At 46.6% G+C, this 20,674-nt stretch overlaps 2 protein-coding genes across 5 annotated transcripts in view; both read left to right on the forward strand.

The window, feature by feature from the left end:
* Positions 1-20,674, forward strand: part of LOC309391481 (elongation factor 1-delta-like) — a 35,807-nt gene that overhangs the window by 2,569 nt on the left and 12,564 nt on the right. For 2 of the 4 annotated variants that reach the window (XM_081951987.1, XM_081951988.1), the window contains exons 2-3: positions 10,664-10,787; positions 17,151-17,222. In XM_081951987.1, the coding sequence (XP_081808113.1) occupies positions 10,668-10,787; positions 17,151-17,222 (192 nt within the window). In that variant the 5' untranslated portion in view covers positions 10,664-10,667. The remainder of the gene's footprint in view (positions 1-10,663; positions 10,788-17,150; positions 17,223-20,674) is intronic. The other 2 variants (XM_081951989.1, XM_081951990.1) reach the window with 1 other exon arrangement.
* LOC309391477 (uncharacterized protein) lies at positions 1,292-10,657 on the forward strand. Its single transcript, XM_081951980.1, has 2 exons — positions 1,292-2,476; positions 6,975-10,657. The coding sequence occupies exon 2, from the start codon at positions 6,975-6,977 to the stop codon at positions 8,226-8,228; it is 1,254 nt and encodes a 417-aa protein (XP_081808106.1). The 5' UTR covers positions 1,292-2,476; the 3' UTR covers positions 8,229-10,657.

A 20,674-nucleotide genomic window follows, 5' to 3' on the forward strand; every position in this document is an offset into this window, starting at 1 on the left:
TCTGTAGTGCTCCGTCCACGGTCATCCTTTGCCCTCCCTCGGCTTCTTTGGAAATCCTGAAGCCAGCTTGAAAGAGGCCAGTCCTGAGCCTGCAGGCAGCAGAGAATTAGATTGGAAGCTCTGCCCTTCAAGGCCTTAACCAGTTTTGCCTGTTTTCTCCAACCATTTTTTTCAAAAGAAAAGTTAAAGTTGCCTCGAGAAAGAGGCTGCATTCTTTTCCTCTTGAGAAAACTAGACCACACGAATGAAAGTTTTGTTTTAGGAGCTTGGTGAAGCTGCATTTTCTTAGTGGGTGACCGTTTATCGCCTACATAACTCTTGTCCCGAAGGGATTCACTTGTAATGACATTCCTCATACAGGTACCATATTCCTCCAAAAATAAGACTTGGTCTTATATTAACTTTCGCTCCAAAAGAGGCATTAGGGCTTATTTTCTGGTTAGGGCTTATTTTGGGGGAGGGATAAGGTAGTAAATGTGTCCATCTGACTGACGATCTTCTCTGGGGCTTATTTTGGGATAGGGCGTCCTGAAAAATCATGCTAGGACTTATTTTCCAGGTGGGTCTTATTCTGGGGAAAATATGGCAGTTGTCGACGTAGCAACTGTTCAAAAGTAGAGCAGCGTTGAGAGAAAAAACTTACGGCTGTTGCAGCCAGCGTCCCAAGGATCGTCATTTCCAACTGTCCCAGGCAAGCTTCCGACATGCAAAACCAACCAGGGGTGGGAGCAGGATTCACTTAACGGCTGCATGGTTTACTTAACAACCTTAGCACAAAAGGTTTTAAAACTGGGCAGGCGTCAGCTACGAGCCCCCTAGCATAGCAAGAGAAATTCTGGCCCCAATTGTTCTCCTAAGTCAGAGATATAACCTGTACTTTGTGACGTTTCTGCACAATCTATTTGTGACTCCGTAGCTTTGTCCAGTGTGACGTTTCCTAGTTGTTAAAGGAATTCTAGTGCCAAATGTCAGGCTTTCTGCTTGCCTCATCTTCAGCACAAGTCACGACATAGAACATCTACTCCAGTTACATGGAAAAAAAGGAGACGTGGAACATCCCCGAAGAGCCACGCATATGCCTGCTGTGTCATTGCCTTCTCTTGGATGCCGTCCCTGTTCAATTTTTAATGTTGCGCTGTACTGGGATATGGTACTTTAATTGCATGCGGATTGTCAGCAGTTGTTATGTACATCATTGGATGCGGTGCTCTCTGAGCTTGCTTGTTTTCTTGCAAATGTTTCATTGCCTTACCTTAAGTAACATCATCAGAGGATCTAGTTAGGGTAACAAAATGTTTGCAAGAAAAAAGCAAGTTCAGAGAGCACCAAGGATTTCTTACGTCAATCCTGAGCTGCAAATATTCTCCTTCATTGATACATCATTAGATATAATCTGCTACTGGTTTTCTCTCTCTCTCTCTCTTTTGCAACTGTTTCTGTCCTAGACCTATTTGTTTTTGTTGGCAACCTGGCATGCTGTCTTAACTGGTCTTCTCTGTTTTTCTTTAGCTTTCTAGCATACGAATAAACATTTTGTGACGACCAAATTCAGGCATGCTTTCATTGATCCTATAGCAAATAACCTGCCATTCGAGGATAAGAGCTTAAATTAAAACATTACACTGTTGTGAGTCTATTTATGAATAGTAGGTGATTTTTATGGCTGTCCACATGCACAACAGAACATGTATGTCAAGTCATGTGCTTAGCAGGTCAGTTCCCGTGGCTTTGATGGTGGACTTCATAGCTTTATAAGTTCCACCCACAATGTGTTATTGCTATGTTTTAAATAGGAACTCATCTTGATTGTTTACAATTTAGCCCAGAAATGATTAATTTATGATGGGTTTATGATGAATGAGGAACTAGATGTAACAGCTAGTTTACAAGTAAAATTAATGTATTCAGAATCTGAAATAAATTCTCCCATCATTGGGGTTTGCTGGTTTGGAAACTCTTTTCATAACTGGGCTTATTTTAAGTTTAAAATGATAGAGAAACACGGCTTTCAACGTTTGGAAATGTGGGGGCAGTTAGTTACCCTCGAGGTTTGGAGATATGTAAGCGGGGATTAGTCCTACGGTGGGTAGGGACATATTGGAAATTCGTTAACTTTGGACTTAAAGGAAAATGGAATTATGAATTCAGCAGAAGTCCTTGTACCACTGGCATGTGCCTATGTTTCTTGAAAATGAAACTTGAAGATGGGTGAACTTCAACGCCCAGAATTCCCCAGCTTTGCTGGCTGGGGAATTCTGGGCGTTGAAATCCTCTAGGCTTAAAGTTGCCACAGTTGAGAAATGTTGTAATCAATAGTGTAATCTCAGAGTAGTGGTTTTTACAGTATTGTTCCAGCGATTTGCCATTTTACTCTCTTCTGTTGTTACCTGTAGAAACAATATTTTCACCTTACCTTTCTTCTCCTTTTAATGCTTTCTCTTTCTTCTACTTTTAATGCCTTCCTAGGAACCAAAAAGTAAGTATCTGCCAACAACACCGAACATTTCTTGACTGGTTAACACTAGAAGTCGTTTCCCCCCTGATGCGAATCTCGTGTTTTTAAAAGTGTCCTATTGTTTTGAGATCTCCTTTTCATAAGTCTCTCTTTCCTTTTGATGCAACAGAGTGGTAGGGTGAGAAAAATTGCATTTCATTCGGTGAAGCTGTAGTTCTGTCACTATTTATAATCCTCCAATTCTTCAATATTAGCAAAACCGCTGATAGTTTTTGCATGCCACCATGTTGACATAGCGCACATTATAAAGGTTTTCTAGCACATCATATGCGGGTTCGCCCATGTTGTTTAAAAGAAACTGTCACTTTGTTCTCAGGATGGGTTTGCACATGATGAGCTAAGCCACAGGATAGTTAGCGTTATCTTCAGTATTTATCCTTCCCATCCCCAGAGCATTGCAAATAGCCAGCAAAGCCATACAAAGAACATCCAATGAGAAGCCAGGTCATCTGGCTAGAGAGAGAGGGATTCAGACCATCCCTGCTCTGCTGTAGGCCACCTTGAAAGATGCCAGCCACAGCTGCCCACAAAGTGCCAGAACAATGCCTAATCTAAACCAGGGCCACCAAATTCTGAAGCCGTCAACCTAGGCCAGCTGTTTCATAGCCTTACCCCAGAACAGGGAGTGCTTGTCTTATGATCGTTAGTGATTGCTACAGTGACGCTGAAAAAAGTTGACTCATGGACAGTCCTCAAATTTCTGTCCCTTGCAGCATCCCCATGGTTGCGTGATCATCATTCATGCGTTTGGCAACTGACTGGTATTTATGACTGTTGCCCACGTCCCAGGGTCACCTTTTGTGACCTTCTGACAAGTAAAGTCAACCGGGAAGCGAGATTCACTTAACAGCCACGTTACTAACTTGACGGTAGTGATTCACTTAACAGTTGGCAAGAACAGTTGTAAAAATGGGGTAAAACTCACTTAACTATCTTGGTTAACAACAGAAATGATGCACTCAACTGCGATCGTAAGTTGGGGGTTGCCTGTGTATGGGCAAACTAAGTTTACTGTCTTCCAGAAACAAATGTAAAATAATTTGGACAATCTGTGAACTTGGTACGTTGTTGTGCTGCGAACATTTTGATATACTTAAAAGATTCCATAAGCTCCTTTTTCTTAAGGCTGCTCTTACAAATTGGTTTATGAAATGGAGCGCTTTTCATTGGCTTGCTTTCCCTCCTAGAAAATTCTAGTTCCAGGATCGATTTAGGATTTGGAGGAGGATGATAAAAAGCCCACACCATTTCTTTCCCAAAAATCTGGGAATGGGATGAAATGAATTGCTTGGCTGATTGAGATGATGATGATGGTGATGGGCTCTGAGAAGACAAATATTGGCCATGATAGTCCCTGTCTGAGATGGATGGGCGGTACAAAAATATGAATAAAGGAAATTCTTATAGTAAAGGTATTGATATATAAACCAATCCAATTTTACCTGAGCAAGACACATTTCAAACCCCCATATAATAATAGTGAGCTTTATTTGATTTTTGAGATAGAAAGATGTTGCTATATTTTGTGCATTTTGACGCACAAAACATCTGAATTGTTAAAATAAAACTTCTCCCAAGTTGTCCTTGTATAAATTGAGCCTTCCTCCTGCAAATGTGCTTAAACTTACAAAACTTTTCAAGCCCACCAGTCTTTCAATAACGCACTTGCCTCCTCTTTTTCCTAATTCTTGGGCTGGCATCTTATTCTTTGATCCACTTTAGATCTAAGAGAGATGGTATTGAAAATTGCCCAAGGGAATGTTATGCCAGGAGGACAGTTAAAATGTTCCTTGTATGGCTTTGTATGTGAAAAACAGCATCAGCGCAATACTGGATTATAAATGAATCGAAGTAGGAAGGCACAGTAGAAATATATATATACTAGTATTGTGACAATCATATATTTTACACTAGGCTAAAGCTACTATTACTATTAGTCCTTGGTTTGTCTCCCCCGAGGTGGCATTGTGATGTCAAAGGCATTTAATGCCTGTCACAATTCCTTGGAAGTCCACTTAAAGCTTTATTCCGGGACTTGGCTCATAACAGCTCACAGCTTTTTAACATCTTACTTCAAATTTGTGATGGATGTACTCAAGGTTAGACAAGTAACTTTTTCAAATTTATAGTAGAGTGCTCCATTTCAAGTCTCCCAACAGTAAGTAGGGAAAATGTTATTAAGCATACATGAGATGAAATGTACATTTTAAACAACAGCAGCGGCCCTTTGAGGGATGGGCCTGACTTTCGTTTAGGGTAATACCAAGTAATTTCATCTACATGTGGACCACATTGTTATTTCCACAATGAGGCACCAAAATTGTCAATCACATATATTTAAAACCAGCAAAGGTTCAGAAATTCTTCCTTAGTAGCACGTAATTTGGGTATCCAAACCTCAGCAGGAGGTTTTGGGGAGAATAGAGTAATTTTGCCAACCAGATCCTTAAAATGTCCTTTAACTAAGAAGTTAGTTTTTCCACCTGAGAGTTTTTTATTCTGCTTTATTTGTGTGAAATATCCCCTTCTAGAAAAACAGAACTGGCAATTTATGGGATATTTTGGGCCATAAATTGTGGAGGAAAGTCTTTCCTCCTTCACCAGGAGGGATGGAACTGAATTCCTTCAGTAGAGGCAGTCCTCATTTAGTGATTGTTTTGTACAACGACCCTTTTGCAATTACGATGATAAAAATGTTGCAATCAATTCTTGAATTTATGACTTTCAAATAGGCTCTAATAAGATCATAAGTACAATTGTGGCTACACTTAGCAAGTGCTTTCCTTAACCAAGTTGCCGGTCTCAATTTTGGTTGCCAAGAGAGGGCTACTTCTGTTGAATGTTAAGGGAGACAACCAAGACCTCTAGCCAAATCACACCACTGTCCCTCAAAACACACACACAAATAGACAGACACGGACCTTTTAAAGCCTCTTAATGACTTATGGAATACTATTTCATGCTGTTTCCTTAACCAATCTTCCAGGATTAAAAAATATATATTTCTAGTCTTGCCTACAGCCCACATATTTCCTGGTGGTCTCCCATCCAAATAGTTACCAGGCTTAATCTTGCTTAGCTTCCAACCCCAGGAATGCCCTGCCACCTGCGGAGACCTTGCCACTCCTAAATCCCCTTCATGAAGTGGAATTGGCCCAAACAGTATTGATTGGCCACTCCGACCCCAGAAAACTACTAGCCCATACCAAGGTCTTTGAACATGGGTTTCAACATGTAGCACGGAAGTACTGAGCTTCTCCAAGAAGTTCCTTCTCTGGCTCTTCTGGATGTTTAGGACGTGAGCCCCTTCTGGGATTGATGTGGGCAGATTGTGGGAATGTTTAAAAGTCTCAACATCTAGCAGTAACAAATATATATATTTATTGTTGGCATAGTAGAGAATGACAAGGGGCAGAAGAGCTCTCTAAACAATTAGCTTAAAGCACTTTTTTTCTTAAAAATGGCGCAATCATTCAAACGATTAGGGCTTTGTATACAGGTAGTCCTTGACTTACGACCAGTTGTTTACAATGGTACTGAAAAATGCCTTGCAATCGGCCCTTCCACAATCACACAATCAAAATTCGGGTGCATGGCAACCAGCACATATTTACGGCGGTTGAAGCATCCCTGGGATCATGGGATAGCCCTTTGCTACTTTCCCAGCCAGCTTCTGACAAGCCAAGCCAGTGGGGGAAGCGAGATTCACTTAATGACCACATGATTTACTTAACAACTGCAGCGATTCATTTATGTATCCCAGCAAAACTGGTCATAAAATGAACCATGACTCATTTAAAAATGTTGCTTAGCCACGGAAATTTTGGTCCCCAATTGTCATTGTAAGTCGAGGGCTATGTATAAAAGTAGTCCTCGACTTACAACAGGTTCATTTAGTGACTATTCAAAGTTAACAACAGCACTAAAATGTTACTTACGACCATTTGTCACACTTATGACCGCTGCAGCATTCCCAGTGGTCAAATGATCAAAATTCGGCCTCTTGACAACTGACTCATAATTATGATGGTTGCCGTGTCCCAGGAGGAGGGGGGTTCGTGTGGTCCCCTTTTATGACCTCCTGACAAGCAAGTCCATGGGGGTGCCAGATTTACTTAACCACCGTGTGACTAATTTAAAAGCTGCAGTGATCTGCTTAAAGGTTGTACAGTGGGAAAAGACCCTCTCAACAACTGTCTCGCTCAGCCACAGAAATGTTGGGCTTAATTGTGGTCGTAAGTCGAGGACTGCCTGTAAATGGTGGCACTTGGGGGCATTGCAGAGCCTTTCAAGCTTTCTCCCACCAAGCATCAGGCGCCACCATTCTAGAGTTCCCAGCAAGCAGGGCCCATGCGCCCAGGTTGGAGAAGGCTGTGGCACCGCCCACTGCTTTGTGGTGTGTTATTTCAGCCACTGTACTCTTGTGCTTGTCTCTCCATGCTGGCGCCCCGTTCAGAAGATGAGAACCAGGAAGCTGCTGTACCCCACCGAAAAGGTCTGGGTGGACAAGCCGAAGTACGATGAGGCTGAGAGGCTTCACTATGAACGAGAAGCAGCGTTAGCCGCCTCAGCGGCCGGGCCTTGCCAAGAGCTGGTGGCTGTGAACGGCTTCTGCCACGAGGAACGTGCTGAGGAAGCGTTGAAGGCCGAGCTGTGGCGGGTTGGCAGCGGGAAGAAGCAGAAGAAAAGGAAGTATTCTCCAAAAGCCAAGCCTTTGGGGCCCAAGATAGATCCCGTCTTGGTGGGACTGATGGCTGACCACGTCTGGTTTGACAAGCCTCGGTTTGACCATGTGGAATCTGCCTACCACGTGAAGCTCGCCGACTCTTTGCCCCCAGTGGCACTTCCCGTCGTTGAGCCAGCTGCTGTGGTGCCTTGGTCCGAAGACGCCATCCAGGCCGAGGCCGAGCTCAGTGGAAATCCGGCCGTCTTGCGCTGCGCCCACGGCAGCCTCATGGCGTGCCATCACATCATTCAGGACGTGTGGGTGAACAAATTTGACTTCGACGACGCCGAGGCAGCTTTTGTGGAAAGGTCCCAACTTGTGACGCTCGCACATCTGCTGCAGCCCCCATCCGTCCTGAAGCTGGCCAGTGCCGGGCCCGTCACGCCGGACGAGGGCTACGTGACGGCCTTGGCTACGCCTTCCACTCCGGCCCACGTTGCCGATACCGAGCATCAGGCCCCCGGTACTCCGTTCATCCCGGCGGGAGATGCAAACCAGACGGTGAACGGCAAACCTCCGGGCTCCAGTTTGCGGGCTCTGCTGTCGGAAGTCTGGCTGGAGAAGCCGATCTACGATGACGCCGAGCGATTGTTCTACGCCAACATGTTTGACGGCCACCCTCCGGGGAAGGTGAGGCTGCAGGAGCGCGGCCAGGCGGATATCTCCAGAAAGGGCCGGAAAGAGAAGAAGGGCCGGAGCAGCCTCAGGAAGCAGCCGACGGGGAAACGGGGGAACAACGCTGCCGTTGGGACTCCATCGCCCCAAGAAACGGCAGCGGCAACCCAGCCGCAACCTCCCGCCTGGCATTTTATGCACCCGGAAACCGAATCTTTGTGGTTCAGCAAGCCTGCGTACGACAGTGCAGAAGCCTCCTTCTACGCCTCCCTTGCCCAAGAAGAGGCCAGCCGACTATCGGAAGCCACGCGAGCCAAGGCCACCCAGCCCACTGCGCAGCCCTCCAGCTCACCAGAGCCTGATGCTAAGTAGGAAATGCATGTGTTGGGGAGGGGAGTTGGGGGGGGGAGGATGTTCTCAATTCCAACATCATAATCAGCCTGAACGTGCAAAGGATGTGAAATGTGCTGTCGGTGTGCAACCGGTCAGGGCTAAGATAACTTAGACTTATATGCCGCTTCCCAGTGCTTTCCAGCCCTCTCTAAGCGATTTACGCAATCAGTCTCTTGCCCCCAACAATCTGGGTCCTCATTTCACTGACCTTTGAAGGATAGGAGGCTGGGTCAACCTCGAGCCGGTCAGGATCGAACTCCTGGCAATGGGCAGCCTGCAGTACCTCAGATGGAGGGATCAATCAGACAGACATGGATGGGTAGACGAGAGAAATGGATAGATAGACCGAAACAGTGATGGATAGCAATCACCCTTAGACTTATATACTGTTTCACAATGCTTTTATAGCCCTCTCTAAGCAGTTTATAGAGTCAGTCTCTTGTCTCCAACAATCTGGGTCCTTGTTTTATCGACCTCAGAAGGATGGAAGGCTGAGTCGAGCCGGTCAGGATCGAACAGCTAGCAGTCAGCAGAAATAGCCTGCAGTACTGCGTTCTAACCCCTGCGCCACTGGGGCTCATGATGCTTCGTTTTGGCAAGGAGCATTATTGAAAAAAGGAAATTGACCCTACTGTTTTAGGAGAACCTAGGGCTAAGGAGAAATTTCCTAGCAGTTGGAACAATTAACAGTGGAATATCTGGCCTCCAGAAGTTGTGGATAATTCATCACTGGAGGCTTTTAAGAAGAGACTGATCCAGGGGTCCCCAAACTTGGCAACTTTAAGACTTGTGGACTTCAGCTCCCAGAATGCCCACAAGTTTTAAAAGTTGCCAAGCTTGAAAACCTCTGGACTGAACAAACATTTGTCTGAAGTGGTGTAGGGTTTGCTGCCTGAGCAGGAGGTTGGACTAGAAGACCTCCAAGGTCCTTCCAACTCGGTGATTCTGTATTCTGAGAATGCATTCTGGTGTTCCAAAGTTAAGGAAAGGGTGTGGAAAGAGGTCCTTTGTCTCTGTTTTGGGCGACCTGACAGATGAGTACCGAGGGGGGGGGGAGTCCCCATGAGCTAAGGTGAGATGAAAGAGTTTTTTATCCACTGAATCTAGGTTTTAAAAGCCACCCCACCCTTAATGCTGTCCGCATGCAATGCGTTGGAAGCATCCTCTGCCTGGTCTCATTTGAGAAAATGTGTCCAATTCTCCAAAAATTTGGCAGGATGGGAGAACTTGCTGCAGCCAACTGACCACAGGATAACTTGACCTTACCAACTCCCCCAAATTGTGGCTGCGGGACAATTCAACAATTGAATTGAGTTATTGTCATTTCTGTCATTCGCGTTTCATGCTGTCCCTCCTTCGACATCCTTCCTTTAATGATCCCATTGCACCATTTCTTCGATATTAGTGTAACTCTTGCCCCGTGGTGAATTTGGCCATGGCGAGTTATCGTGGTGCCCCTTGGGGTCGATGTTTGTAGAATTGCTGCTTCACAAGAGGGACTGAGATTCCTAGTTATCCCTGAATTACCTAGATAAAGGTTACTGCCTGAAACAGTTTGGAAATGGCCCGTTGTAAAACTGGCTTGGTTGTGTGGTTTTGTTCAATCCCTCGAGGGCTCTATTAGTGGAGGCCTGTTCAGAGTGTACTGAGAAGGTTGGGGCACTGCCAAGCCCATCATTCTGTGCCGTTGAAGGATCATGTGTTGCTTGTAGAGTTGGTGTCTATGTATTTTCTGGGGGGAAAATAGGGTGAGGGCGCTGCTCCTTCTGTATCCCTCTTGGAAGCCAAAATTCGTTAACTGGTGGTTGGGCCCCGATCAGTTTTCAAGTGTCAAATGATTCGAGTAATTGATTGTTTGATTGCATTTTGGTCAGCTTTTTCGTATAGATCTGGGGTGTCCAACCTTGGCACCTTTAAGATGCGTGGACTTCAACTCCCAGAATTCTGGCTGGGGAATTCTGGGAGTTGAAGTCCACGCGTCTTAAAGGCACCAAGGTTGGACATCCCAGTTCTAGAGTGATGGGTTAGTGCAGGGGTCAGCAACTTGTGTCTCTGGAGCCGCGTGTGGTGCTCTCATCCCTCTGCTGTGGCTCCCTGTCGCCGGTCGGCTCCACAATTGATAGGACTTTTGGTTAGGACAAGTAGGGGAAAAAGGGTGCCACGCTAGGAGGAGACTCTATGGTGGGGAAACCGGACTTCCAGTCGGCTCTAGAATTGAACGGGGGGCTTCCGGTTAGGACTTTTGTGGCACTTTGAATGTTTAAGGTTGCTGACCGCAGCCTTTAGTGAGTTAGTGAGTTTTTACCAGCTGGGGCCCTGAGGGAAGGAGAGAGGAACGTCTCGAGGTCATGCGGTGACCTGCTCCTAAAACCAAGGCCTTTCAAATACTGATTTTAAAGTCCTCCACTTTGCAGGAAAATGGCAACCCACTTCCTCATGCACGAGAAGATCTGGTTCGACAAATTCAAATACGACGATGCTGAAAAACGATACTACGAACAGGTGAACGGTCCAGCCCGCAGCCCTTCCTGCCGGCAGGTAAGATGCTAACATCTCCCGTGTCCAAGGCCACAGGGGGCCTCTCATTTTATCTGGTCCCACCCAAACGGGGCTTCTACCTGTAATTGTCAATTCCCTCCTAGTTCCCTCTAATCCAGGAGTATCCAAACTTGGAAACTTTAAGACTTGTGGACTTCAACTCCCAGAATTCCCCAGCCAGCATGGCTGGCTGGGGAATTCTGGGAGTTGAAGTCCACAAGTCTTAAAGTTCCCAAGTTTGGACATCCCAGCTCTAATCCATCCAAGCTCGTATTTTTCTCCTGCGTTGATGTCCCCACGAGGCCTAGTGTTCTGACCCAGCTCCCCAAACACCACAAACCTCCTGTAGTTGAAGCAACGATCCCTTTATTAGGTGTGCCGGCAGCCCCAGCAAAAAAAATGTTCTCTCTCACCGCAGGCTAACAGGTCTGTCCGGCAGGGGAGATGAATAGTGGTCTACCACATCTCTTTATCTCTTCCCCCTGCCTTTTATCCCCAGAGCTCAGGTGGGGCTTCACTAGCAGCAGTGGCTCTTCCGTCCCAAGGACCGGCCCATAGATTTCCTCTGCTCCCCTGTCCTCTGCCTTCTGCGCATTCGTGCGTTAGGCACTGGCTCCAGCTGTTCCTCCTCTTCCTCATCAGCCATCTCCAGACCTGGAGGATGTTGACTCTCCATCTGAGGGCTGACGGACAGCCCAGGCTCCGCCTCTGTCTCTCTCTCTCTCTGCCATTCCCTCGTCCCCTTCGGAGCTCTCAGGTTGCCTTGATGCTGACCCTGACTCCCACCCCTCCTCTGATTCGGCTGCTGGAGGGTCCAGGCCACAACACCTTGGAAAAATATTTCTATCCGCCTCTCCTGCCAGTTTCGGCTCCCCTTTCGAGGGTTACCCCGTTGAGAGAGCCCCAAAGAGCGGATGGCAAAAAGTGTCCGTTCTCCCCCAATGCCACCTGCGAGTACCAATTGTGCAGCTTCTCTGCTCGGTTCTCAGCATCATAACTTGACTCATAGAGAGGATTTCTCTGGCCATTTTTAACTCTGTCCCATTGACAGTCACCCTTGGAATCGGGCAACTATGAACTTCCCAATACTTTTGAGTCTTTGGCCAGAGAGGGGGAGGGGGGCACCTTCAAAGAGAGTCAAGGAAGCGGTTGCGGGTTCTGCTCCTTTGTGTGTGTGTGTGTGTGTGTGTGTTTGTAGGGGTGGCCTGATTCCTGAGTAACCCTCGGAGTAACAGGCATGTAGTCCTTGACTTAACAATCACAATCGAGTCCAAAATTTCCTTTGCCAAGCAAGACGGTTCTTAAGTGAGTGTTGCCCCATTTTACGACCTTTCTCACCACCGTTGTTAAGTGAATCGCTGCAGTTGTTAAGTTTGTCACAATGTTGTGAAGTGAATTTGCCTTCCCCATGGACTTTGCTTGCCGGAGGGTCACAAAAGGGGATCACGTAACCCTGGGACACGGCAACTGTCATAAGTACAAGCCAGTTGCCAAGCGCCTGAATTTTGATCACGTGACCCTGTGGAGGCTGCGACGGTCGTTAAGTGTGAAAAAATGATCCTGTCACATTTTATTTTTACTGCCATTGTAACTTTGGTTGCTAAAGGTGTATTTGTAAGTCAAGGATTACCTGAAACACGGCACATTCAGTCTTAACACTTAATACAAGTAGTCCTTGACCTACGGCCATTATTGAGCCCCAGATTTCTGTTGTTAAGTGAGACATTTGCTTTGCCCCATTTTACGGCCTTTCTTGCCACTGTTGTTAAGTGAATCACTGCAGTTGATAAGTTAGGGACCTGGTTGTTAAGCGTATTCCACACATACTTTCGGATAAAGTCGAATCTCAGATTACTCCAGCAGGCTTGGGAGGGGTGCACTTCATTGGGGAATGTGATTTATGACACAGACGGAGGGGAGGGAAGGAACAGAGGTAAAGTTCAGCTATAACTCAAACAAAGCTTAGATCTGACTGCGGAAAGGCCTTGCCTAATGGTTTCCCTAATAAATGACTGGTCTTGTGTTTGAAACCTGGCTCGAGATTCATGAATCAATTAGGGCATTTTTAGGAAACTTGACACCGGCTTCTCCATCGACTTTGCTCACCGGAAGGTCACAGAAGGGGATCAGGTGACCTTGGGACACTGCGACCGTCATAAGTACAGGCCGGTTGCCAAGCGCCTGCATTTTGATCACGTGACCCTGGGAATTGCGGCAACAGTTGTAAATGTGAAATCATTTTTTTCAGTGCCGTTCTACCGTTCAACGGTCACTAAATGAATTGTTGTAAATCTAGGATTACCTGTATTTGTTGTAGTCTGAGATTCTGGCTCACAGATATCGGAGTACTGTAGTTAACAGGAAGCTTTTAATCCCTGAAATAGTTTTAACGCAGGGCTCCCCAAACTTCGCTGGCTGGAGAATTCTGGGAGTTGAAGTCCACACGTCTTAAAGTTGCCAAGTTTGAAGGCCTCTGGTTTAACACCATCTCCTTCGTTCTCCACCCACATAGGATAAATCCCTCCATTTGTGCGTGATCACTGTGGCCATTGCCTCCCCCTCTTCTGGGACAAGCCAGGATTCTTGGTTTGAGATTTAAATGAAACTGGCTTATTAAAATAAGCCCCTGGAACACCTCACTGTGGGGTCCCAGCAGAAGGAACAAGTTTGGGATAATTATTGTTGTTTCTGTCTCTCTTGACTTAGCTCCCGAGAAGCGCATTGGAGCAATTTTATCCTCTGGTTAGGCTTCCACCCCACCCCACCCCAGCCCCATCTCCATGCAGATGCTACTGGTTTTCAGTGGTTCTCCTGGTTCTGTGAGGAAAATTGCAAAAGTGTGCGTGAGTGTCTTGTTCTCCTAGACTTGTATACTCACGACTCAAAAGATGCTATAACATCTTTTGAGAATCTTTGTAGATCATGGTTGGGTGTGGTCCTTGATGCTCTTTGAGCTTGGTGGTTTTCTTGCAGACGTCTCATGACCCAACTAGGGAATAGCATCAGTGCTCTATGTAGTGCTCCCTTCTAGCACTAATTGTTGTGGCCCGTCAGCAGAGTTGGCAGCGGATTGGGACAGTGAGGAGATTGGGGAGGAAGATGGGCCAGTCCTGGAGTCTGGGGAAGGCTCTGATGAGGGCTCTGTGTCAGAGGCAGAGAGGGGGCCAGGGCCGTCCGATAGTTATCAGTTGCCTTCAGAGTCAGACATCAGTGGGGCAGAAGAACAGCTGGAGCCTGTTCCCAGTGTGCACATGCGCAGAGCTGCCAGACGAAGGGAACAGCTAAAGAACAGGGGTCGACTTGAGAGTAAGGCCACAGGGGGACGATGAATGGCCCCTCCCAGAGGAAATAAAGGAGGAGCGACAGGGGAGGGGAGTTTGCAGGAGGCCATTAATTCACTTCATTGGTTCGTGACTCTCCGAGGCTCCTTGCCAAGTTTTGCAGATATCGGCCTGTCAGCTCTCCAAGCCAGATAAGGTCTGTGACCGCAAATCCTCTCTTGAAAGACTTTGCTGGATGGGAATGAGCAGAATTCACACTAAATTCATAAAAGGGTTTTTTTTTGTGGGGACCAGGAGTTTGCTTCAGGCTCTGGGGAAGCATCATTGTCCCACTAACGATGTTAGTGGGATACTGGAATGTCTGCAAGGAAACCCCCAAACTCCAAGAGCCCCAAGGACCCCACACAAGAGACCCTATCCGAACACATGAAAGCAGCCCCTTATATGTGGGGCTTTGTTCAGGGGCTGTGTCAATTGGAATTCCGTACTGCAGTTATATTTTGAAAAAGGTTTTTTTTAAAAAATGCATTTTATTCCTCACTTTAGGGAGAAAGTGTTTGTCACCCCATGTCCTTAGCTGGTGGAATAAGTGTTAGATCAGCCTGTTCTGATCTCACAGCTAGTCTATCACGAGCCTTTTCTGCTTCCTTGTTCCAGTATTTTTGCCTGTCCCACCCCCCTAAGCCCCCCTCAATTTTTCATTTTAATGCCCTCAGTCCATGATTGGGGACAAGAATGATAGACACTTTTTTTTTTTATGCAGAGTTTTGTTCAAATTTGGGAGCACAGAATTTAAGCCTCTTCCAAATTCAATACCCGTAACCACCCAGAGGCATGCATGTGTGATGGGCAGCATAGAAATACAGACAAACAAATAAACGACTCCTCTTGCAGGGCTAGCCGGGATATCCTGGGGATAAATTGCATTTTTATTGCATTTCTCAGTTTCTCCAAATGAACTTACTGACTTGCGTTTGGGCTGAAAACCGATAGAATTGTGGAAGCCGTTGTGGTGTGTTTTGCATGCAACCCCTTTTTACGGCAAATAATTTTACTGACCGTGGCATGAGTGTGGTCTAAGGATGGCTTGGCTGGGCAAAGCTCCCCTCACCTGCCTAATGCAGAATTTGGGTGGTTTCCTTCCCCCCCCCCATAAAGGTGTTGCAGGAGAACCCCTGGGTGTAGCCATGAAGAGTTGAGCACAGCTGGCCACAAGTATTGTCACAGAACGATGGGCTGAAGGGTTTGATGGGTAAGCGGAGGTCACAGATGGGCTGATGCAAACACACACACACCCTCTGAATCCCAGCTGTGTGTTGTGCATAGATGCGCAGTCTTCATGCTGATCGGTTCCAGCTTCCTACTAGAAACATATGGAACTTAACTTCCCCATCCGGCTACAGGTAGTCCTCGACTTACAACAGTTCATTTAGTGACCCTTGGAAGTTACAACGGCACCAGAAAAATTGACATGACCGTTTTTCATACTTACGACTGTTGTAGTATCCCCCATGATGATGTGATCAAAATTTGGAGGCTTGGCAGCTGACTCATACTTATGACTGTTGCTACCTCCCCCCATCACGTGATCCCCTTTTGCAACCTTCTGATGACCGTATTTCATACTTACGACTGTTGTATCATCCCCATGCTCAGGCCATCAAAATTCAGACGCTGAATTTTGACTCGTATTTAACGACCGTTGCAGTGTCCCGGGGTGGGGTGGGGCCACGTGATTCCACCTTTTTGCCATCTTCACACAAGCCGAGTCAATGGGGCCACCTGATTCACTTAACGACCCCGCTTAGCAACTGCAGAGATTCACTTAACAACAGTAGCGAGAAATGTCGTAAAATGGAGCAAAACCCACTTAACAAACATCTCTCACTTAGCAACATAAGTTGTGGTCGCAAGTTGAGAGCTACCTGCATTTCTGCTGCTAAAGTGCTTGTTGAAGGTGATGCTAACATTCACAAAAGGTGAAAACAACATCGGACAGAAAACCGCCACACACACACACACACACACACACACACACAAACACACACACAATGTCAAAGTTTGCCTTGCATCATGGCTAACTCACCTGGGGTTTGATCAGCCCTGTGCAACATGAACAACGCCAAACCAAATGCACAACTGGTCACCGATAAGGTGTCCAGATGCCCTCTACAAGTGGGACAAATTGCCACACTGAATTGTGACAAACTATCCCATACATAGCGACACAGTGCAAAAAAAAATTGGGGTCTCTAATGGAGACTTCATTCATTTCCTGGCTGTGACAAAAGAAGCAAAACACAATCTCCGTAATCTAGGCCAGGGGATGCCAATCCCCTGGCCCGTTGCCCACTACCGCGCCCTGTCCCATTCAGAACTGGGCTGCGCAAGAGGATGGCCAGTGGGCACAGCTGATGTTGGCAAGCGGTAAACCACTTGTGCGGGCCAGTTCCCCTCTTACCCACCCTTTGCTGGGCTGCCAAGCCGTAAAGATTGGGGACTGCTGATCTACACCAGGGGTCTCCAACCTTGGCAACTTTAAGCCTGGAGGACTTCAACTCCCAGAATTCTGGGAGTTGAAATCCTCCAGGCTTAAAGGATTCTGGGAGTTGAAATCCTCCAGGCTTAAAGAATTCTGGGAGTTGAAATCTTCCAGGCTTAAAGTTGGAGACCCCTGGTGTAGGCATAATATGCCCAGTATTTTTAGATTTTCTGTGTCATATTTTGCATTTTCCTCTCTTGTACTCATTGAAATGTGATGTGTACGTGCCATAGGCTAAATGGGGAAAGACATGGGAAACATTAAAATTCGCAAATGAATTAAGAAAACCACCTCTGGGACTTTCCCTAACTGACAGCCGCCCGCCTTCTGCGCAGCGCAGGAAGAGTCCGCTTCAGCCCTTGCGCTGAGCAGGCGAATTTTCACGCAGGCCGCTTTTCCCCACGGCCAGCTCTTGCGCGCCTTAAAAAAGTTGGGTCCCCTTTCATTTTGAGCCTCTCCTGTGTCTGAATGCACCTCTTTGGAAACAAAGGAAGAGAGAAACGGAAAACACACCACTTGGTTCTTTCTGCATGTTTGCAGGAGAATGGCACCAGCACCATCTTGGGCGACATTGCCAGAGCAAGGGAGAATATCCAGAGGTCACTGGCCGGAGTGAGTACCCGAATGCTCTCTCACCAACTGGCTCTTTCCGCTCTTTTTTTTTTTTTCCTGGCTGTGGCATATCTCTCAGACCTTCCTTCATTCCATCCCTTCTTCCTTCCTTTCTTCCCTTCCTTCCCTTCGTTCCTTCCTTCCTTTCCTTCCTTTGTTCTCTTCCTTCCTTCGTTCCTTTCCTTCCTCCCTCTCTCCTTCCTTCCCTCCCTCCTTCCTTCCTTGATGATATTCCATAGTTAGGTAATGAAATGTCTGCAAGAAAGCTATCAAGGTCAGAGAACACCAAAGATCCCACAGGCCTCCATTTCCTCCCCCTCTTCCTCCTATCTGCAAACCCCCCTCCCTTCTAGCACTGATGATGTTCCATAGTTGGGTCATGAAACGTCTGCAAGAAAACCACCAAGCTCAGAGAGCATCAAGGACCCCTCCTCTTCCCCTCCTCCTCCGATAAACGTCTACCTGTGTGGTTGTCTATGGAGATTCTCAGTCATCCAGGTCAATTTTTTTTCTTCCTAAAAACAACCGGACTTTGTTTTCCCTTGAAGACGTTTCGCTTCTCATCCAAGAAGCTTCTTCTGTTCTGGTGAAGCTTCCGATCAAGAATGGAAGAAGCTTCTTGGATGAGAAGCGAAATATCTTCAAGGGAAAAGGACGTCCAGTCGCCTTTGGAAAAAAAGGAAATAAAAACACCTTTGTGACTGACTGCCTGGGCAGATTCTCCTGCCTTAAGTTAGAGAGCCTGGATTGTGTGAGATGAAAGGCTCAGCTTCCTGCAGGGAGGCCGCTCTAGGAGTGCTCTCTATGGTGGGCTGGCTGCCGGACAGAGAGTCTTCCGGACAGAGAGTCAGTCTTCCAGCAGCTGGCCCACCATAGAGAGCACTCCTAGAGCGGCTGATGCTGGAAGACTCGGCCCCGAGTTTTGGAATGTTAAAGTTATGTGCGGGGTGGCAGCGGCGAGCGGCTGTTTGTTTTTATTGGATTTATACGCCGCCCTTCTCCCAAAGGACTCAGGGTGGCGTACGACATTAAAAAACACACATCCCAAAAGTTAAAAAGAAATTAAATACATTTAATGTATTTGTGCCCTGGGAGAGCTGCGCAAGGGCTTGGTGAGGCTGCGGGCGGAACAGGGGGTATCCCGAATGTGCCAAGCCGCGGGAGCTGGGGGGTGGGCAGAGTGCCACATGGCTTGGCACTTTAGGGATACGCCCTAGGTCAGTGCATGGTGCTCTGCCCGGCTGGAGAGGGGATTTGCTGGGCGGCTGCTCGTGAGCATGGTTACCTCATGGCTGCTTCGCCCCTGAGGCTGTGCCCAGCTCTTCGGGAGCCTGCTTGCAAGGGAGCATCTGCCCGGCAACTCCCGCCTCTGGCCAGACAGAACACCACTCCCCAACCTAGCGGTATCCCGAAGGCAGCAAGCAACGTGAGCGCTCCCCCCTCCCGCTCCTGTGACTTGGCGCTTTCGGAATAAAGCTAGGTCAGTGAGCGGTGCTCTGCCTGGCCGGGGGGTGGGGTGGCCAGGGGGTTTGTTTTCGGGGGTGGGCTTATATTTTTGCCCATGTGAAAAATGTGGCAAGGCTTTAGTTTCGGGGCAGGTCGTATTTTCAGGAAAACACGGTAGGTAGATGATATATAGATGATAGATAGATAGATAGATAGATAGATGATGATAGATAGATAGATAGATAGATAGATAGATAGATAGATAGATGATAGATAGATAGATGATAGATAGATAGATAGATAGATAGATAGATAGATAGATAGATAGATAGATAGATAGATATGGATGGAGAGAGAGAGAGAGATAGCAGATGTTCTGTATTAAATATCCATATTCTATTTTTAAGTGATGCTTGGAGAACTGTCAGCTAAGCTGGTGATTATATTTCATGGTGGATACGAGCTACTTTAAAAATGTGAAGCTTGAAGCTTTTTTTTAATGTCAGGAGTTGCTTTTAAAACACTTGAAATTAGGCACTTGCTGAATTCAGCCCTGGAAATATTTCCAGTCTCAACCAAATCAGTCTCCTGTACCGTATTTTTCGGAATATAAGATGCACCTTCCCCCCCCCCCCCAAGAACATGGAAAATGTTGGTGCGTCTTATACACCAAATACAGCCATTTTTGGCCTCCCGAAGCCCCGCCCCTGTATTCCATTTTTGTGAAAAACGGGCCATTTTTTGCAAAAACGGAGGCATTTGTGCCTTTCCCCCCCATCTCCCAGCGGCGTGCGCAAGAGCGAACCGGCAGTAGTGCCTGCCGGAAGTCACCCCTGTCTATAATGTATGACAGGTCAAACTGTGTTGCAAGTAGATGTATAAGTTATAAATTTTGGATCTGTTTCCTAAGTGGGAAAGTTGTTATTTCTGCAATATATTTGTTAGTGTTCCATGGGGGGAGGGCAGGGAAGATATCTCTTTTGGGGTTTTGGCCTTTTAACCCACATCTTTTTTAAATATATATATATATTTGTCTAGTTTTCTTTTGTCTTTATTATTCTCCTTTGGATTTTGCAATTTAATTTTTCTGAATAAAGTAGTGCAAGAAAGGAAATCGTAGTTTGTAAAAGAAAAAAAGTTGAGGCCGCAGTGTTATTGCAGGCAGTCCTTGACTTATGGCTACAATTGAGCCCCAAATTTCTGTTGCTAAGTGAGACAGTCGTTAAGTGAATTTTGACCTCTCTTGCCAAAATAGTTAAGGGAATCGCTTCAGCGGTTAAGTTAGCAACACGGTTGTTAAGTGAATCTGGCTTCCCCCTTGATTTTGCTCATCAGGTCGCAAAAGGAGATTGCCTGATCCTGGGACACTCAACCGTCGTAAATATGAGTCAGCTACCAAGCGTCTGAATTTTGATCACATGACTATGGGTTCCTTGCTCTTTATTGACTACACAACGTAGTAATGTCGAAGCAAAACTACCGTATTGTTCGGACTATTAAGACGCACCGGTATATAAGACACACCAAGATTTCGAAGAGGTGAGTAAGAAAAAAAGGTTTTTGCCTTCCCCCAGCCCCCAGGAGGACTCGGCAGGCTTCAGCAGGGCTGGGGGAAGGCCAAAACGCAAGCCATTTGTGCGGAAAACGGCCCGTTTTCTGCCCATTTATTTGCAAAAACGGGGGCATTTTTCCCTTCCCCCAGCCCTCTTGGCCTGCAGGGGGCTCCTGGGGAGGACAAAAACTTTTTTCTTATTTACCTCTTCAAAATCTTGATGCGTCTTAGAGTCTGAAAAATACGGTAATTACCAGATGTTCTCAACTTACAACAGTCCGTTTAGCGACTGTTCAAAGTTACGATGGCACAGTAAAAAGGGACTCACAACTGTTCCTCACATTTACGACCATTGAGGCATCCCCATGGTCACGTGATTTACATGCGGATGCTGGACAACCACCTCACATTTATGACGTTTGCAGAGCCTCGGGGTTAAGTGATCCCCCGTTGC

The sequence above is a fragment of the Natrix helvetica genome (genome assembly GCF_964273705.1).
Source record: "Natrix helvetica genome assembly, chromosome: 4".
Lineage (NCBI taxonomy): Eukaryota > Metazoa > Chordata > Lepidosauria > Squamata > Natricidae > Natrix > Natrix helvetica.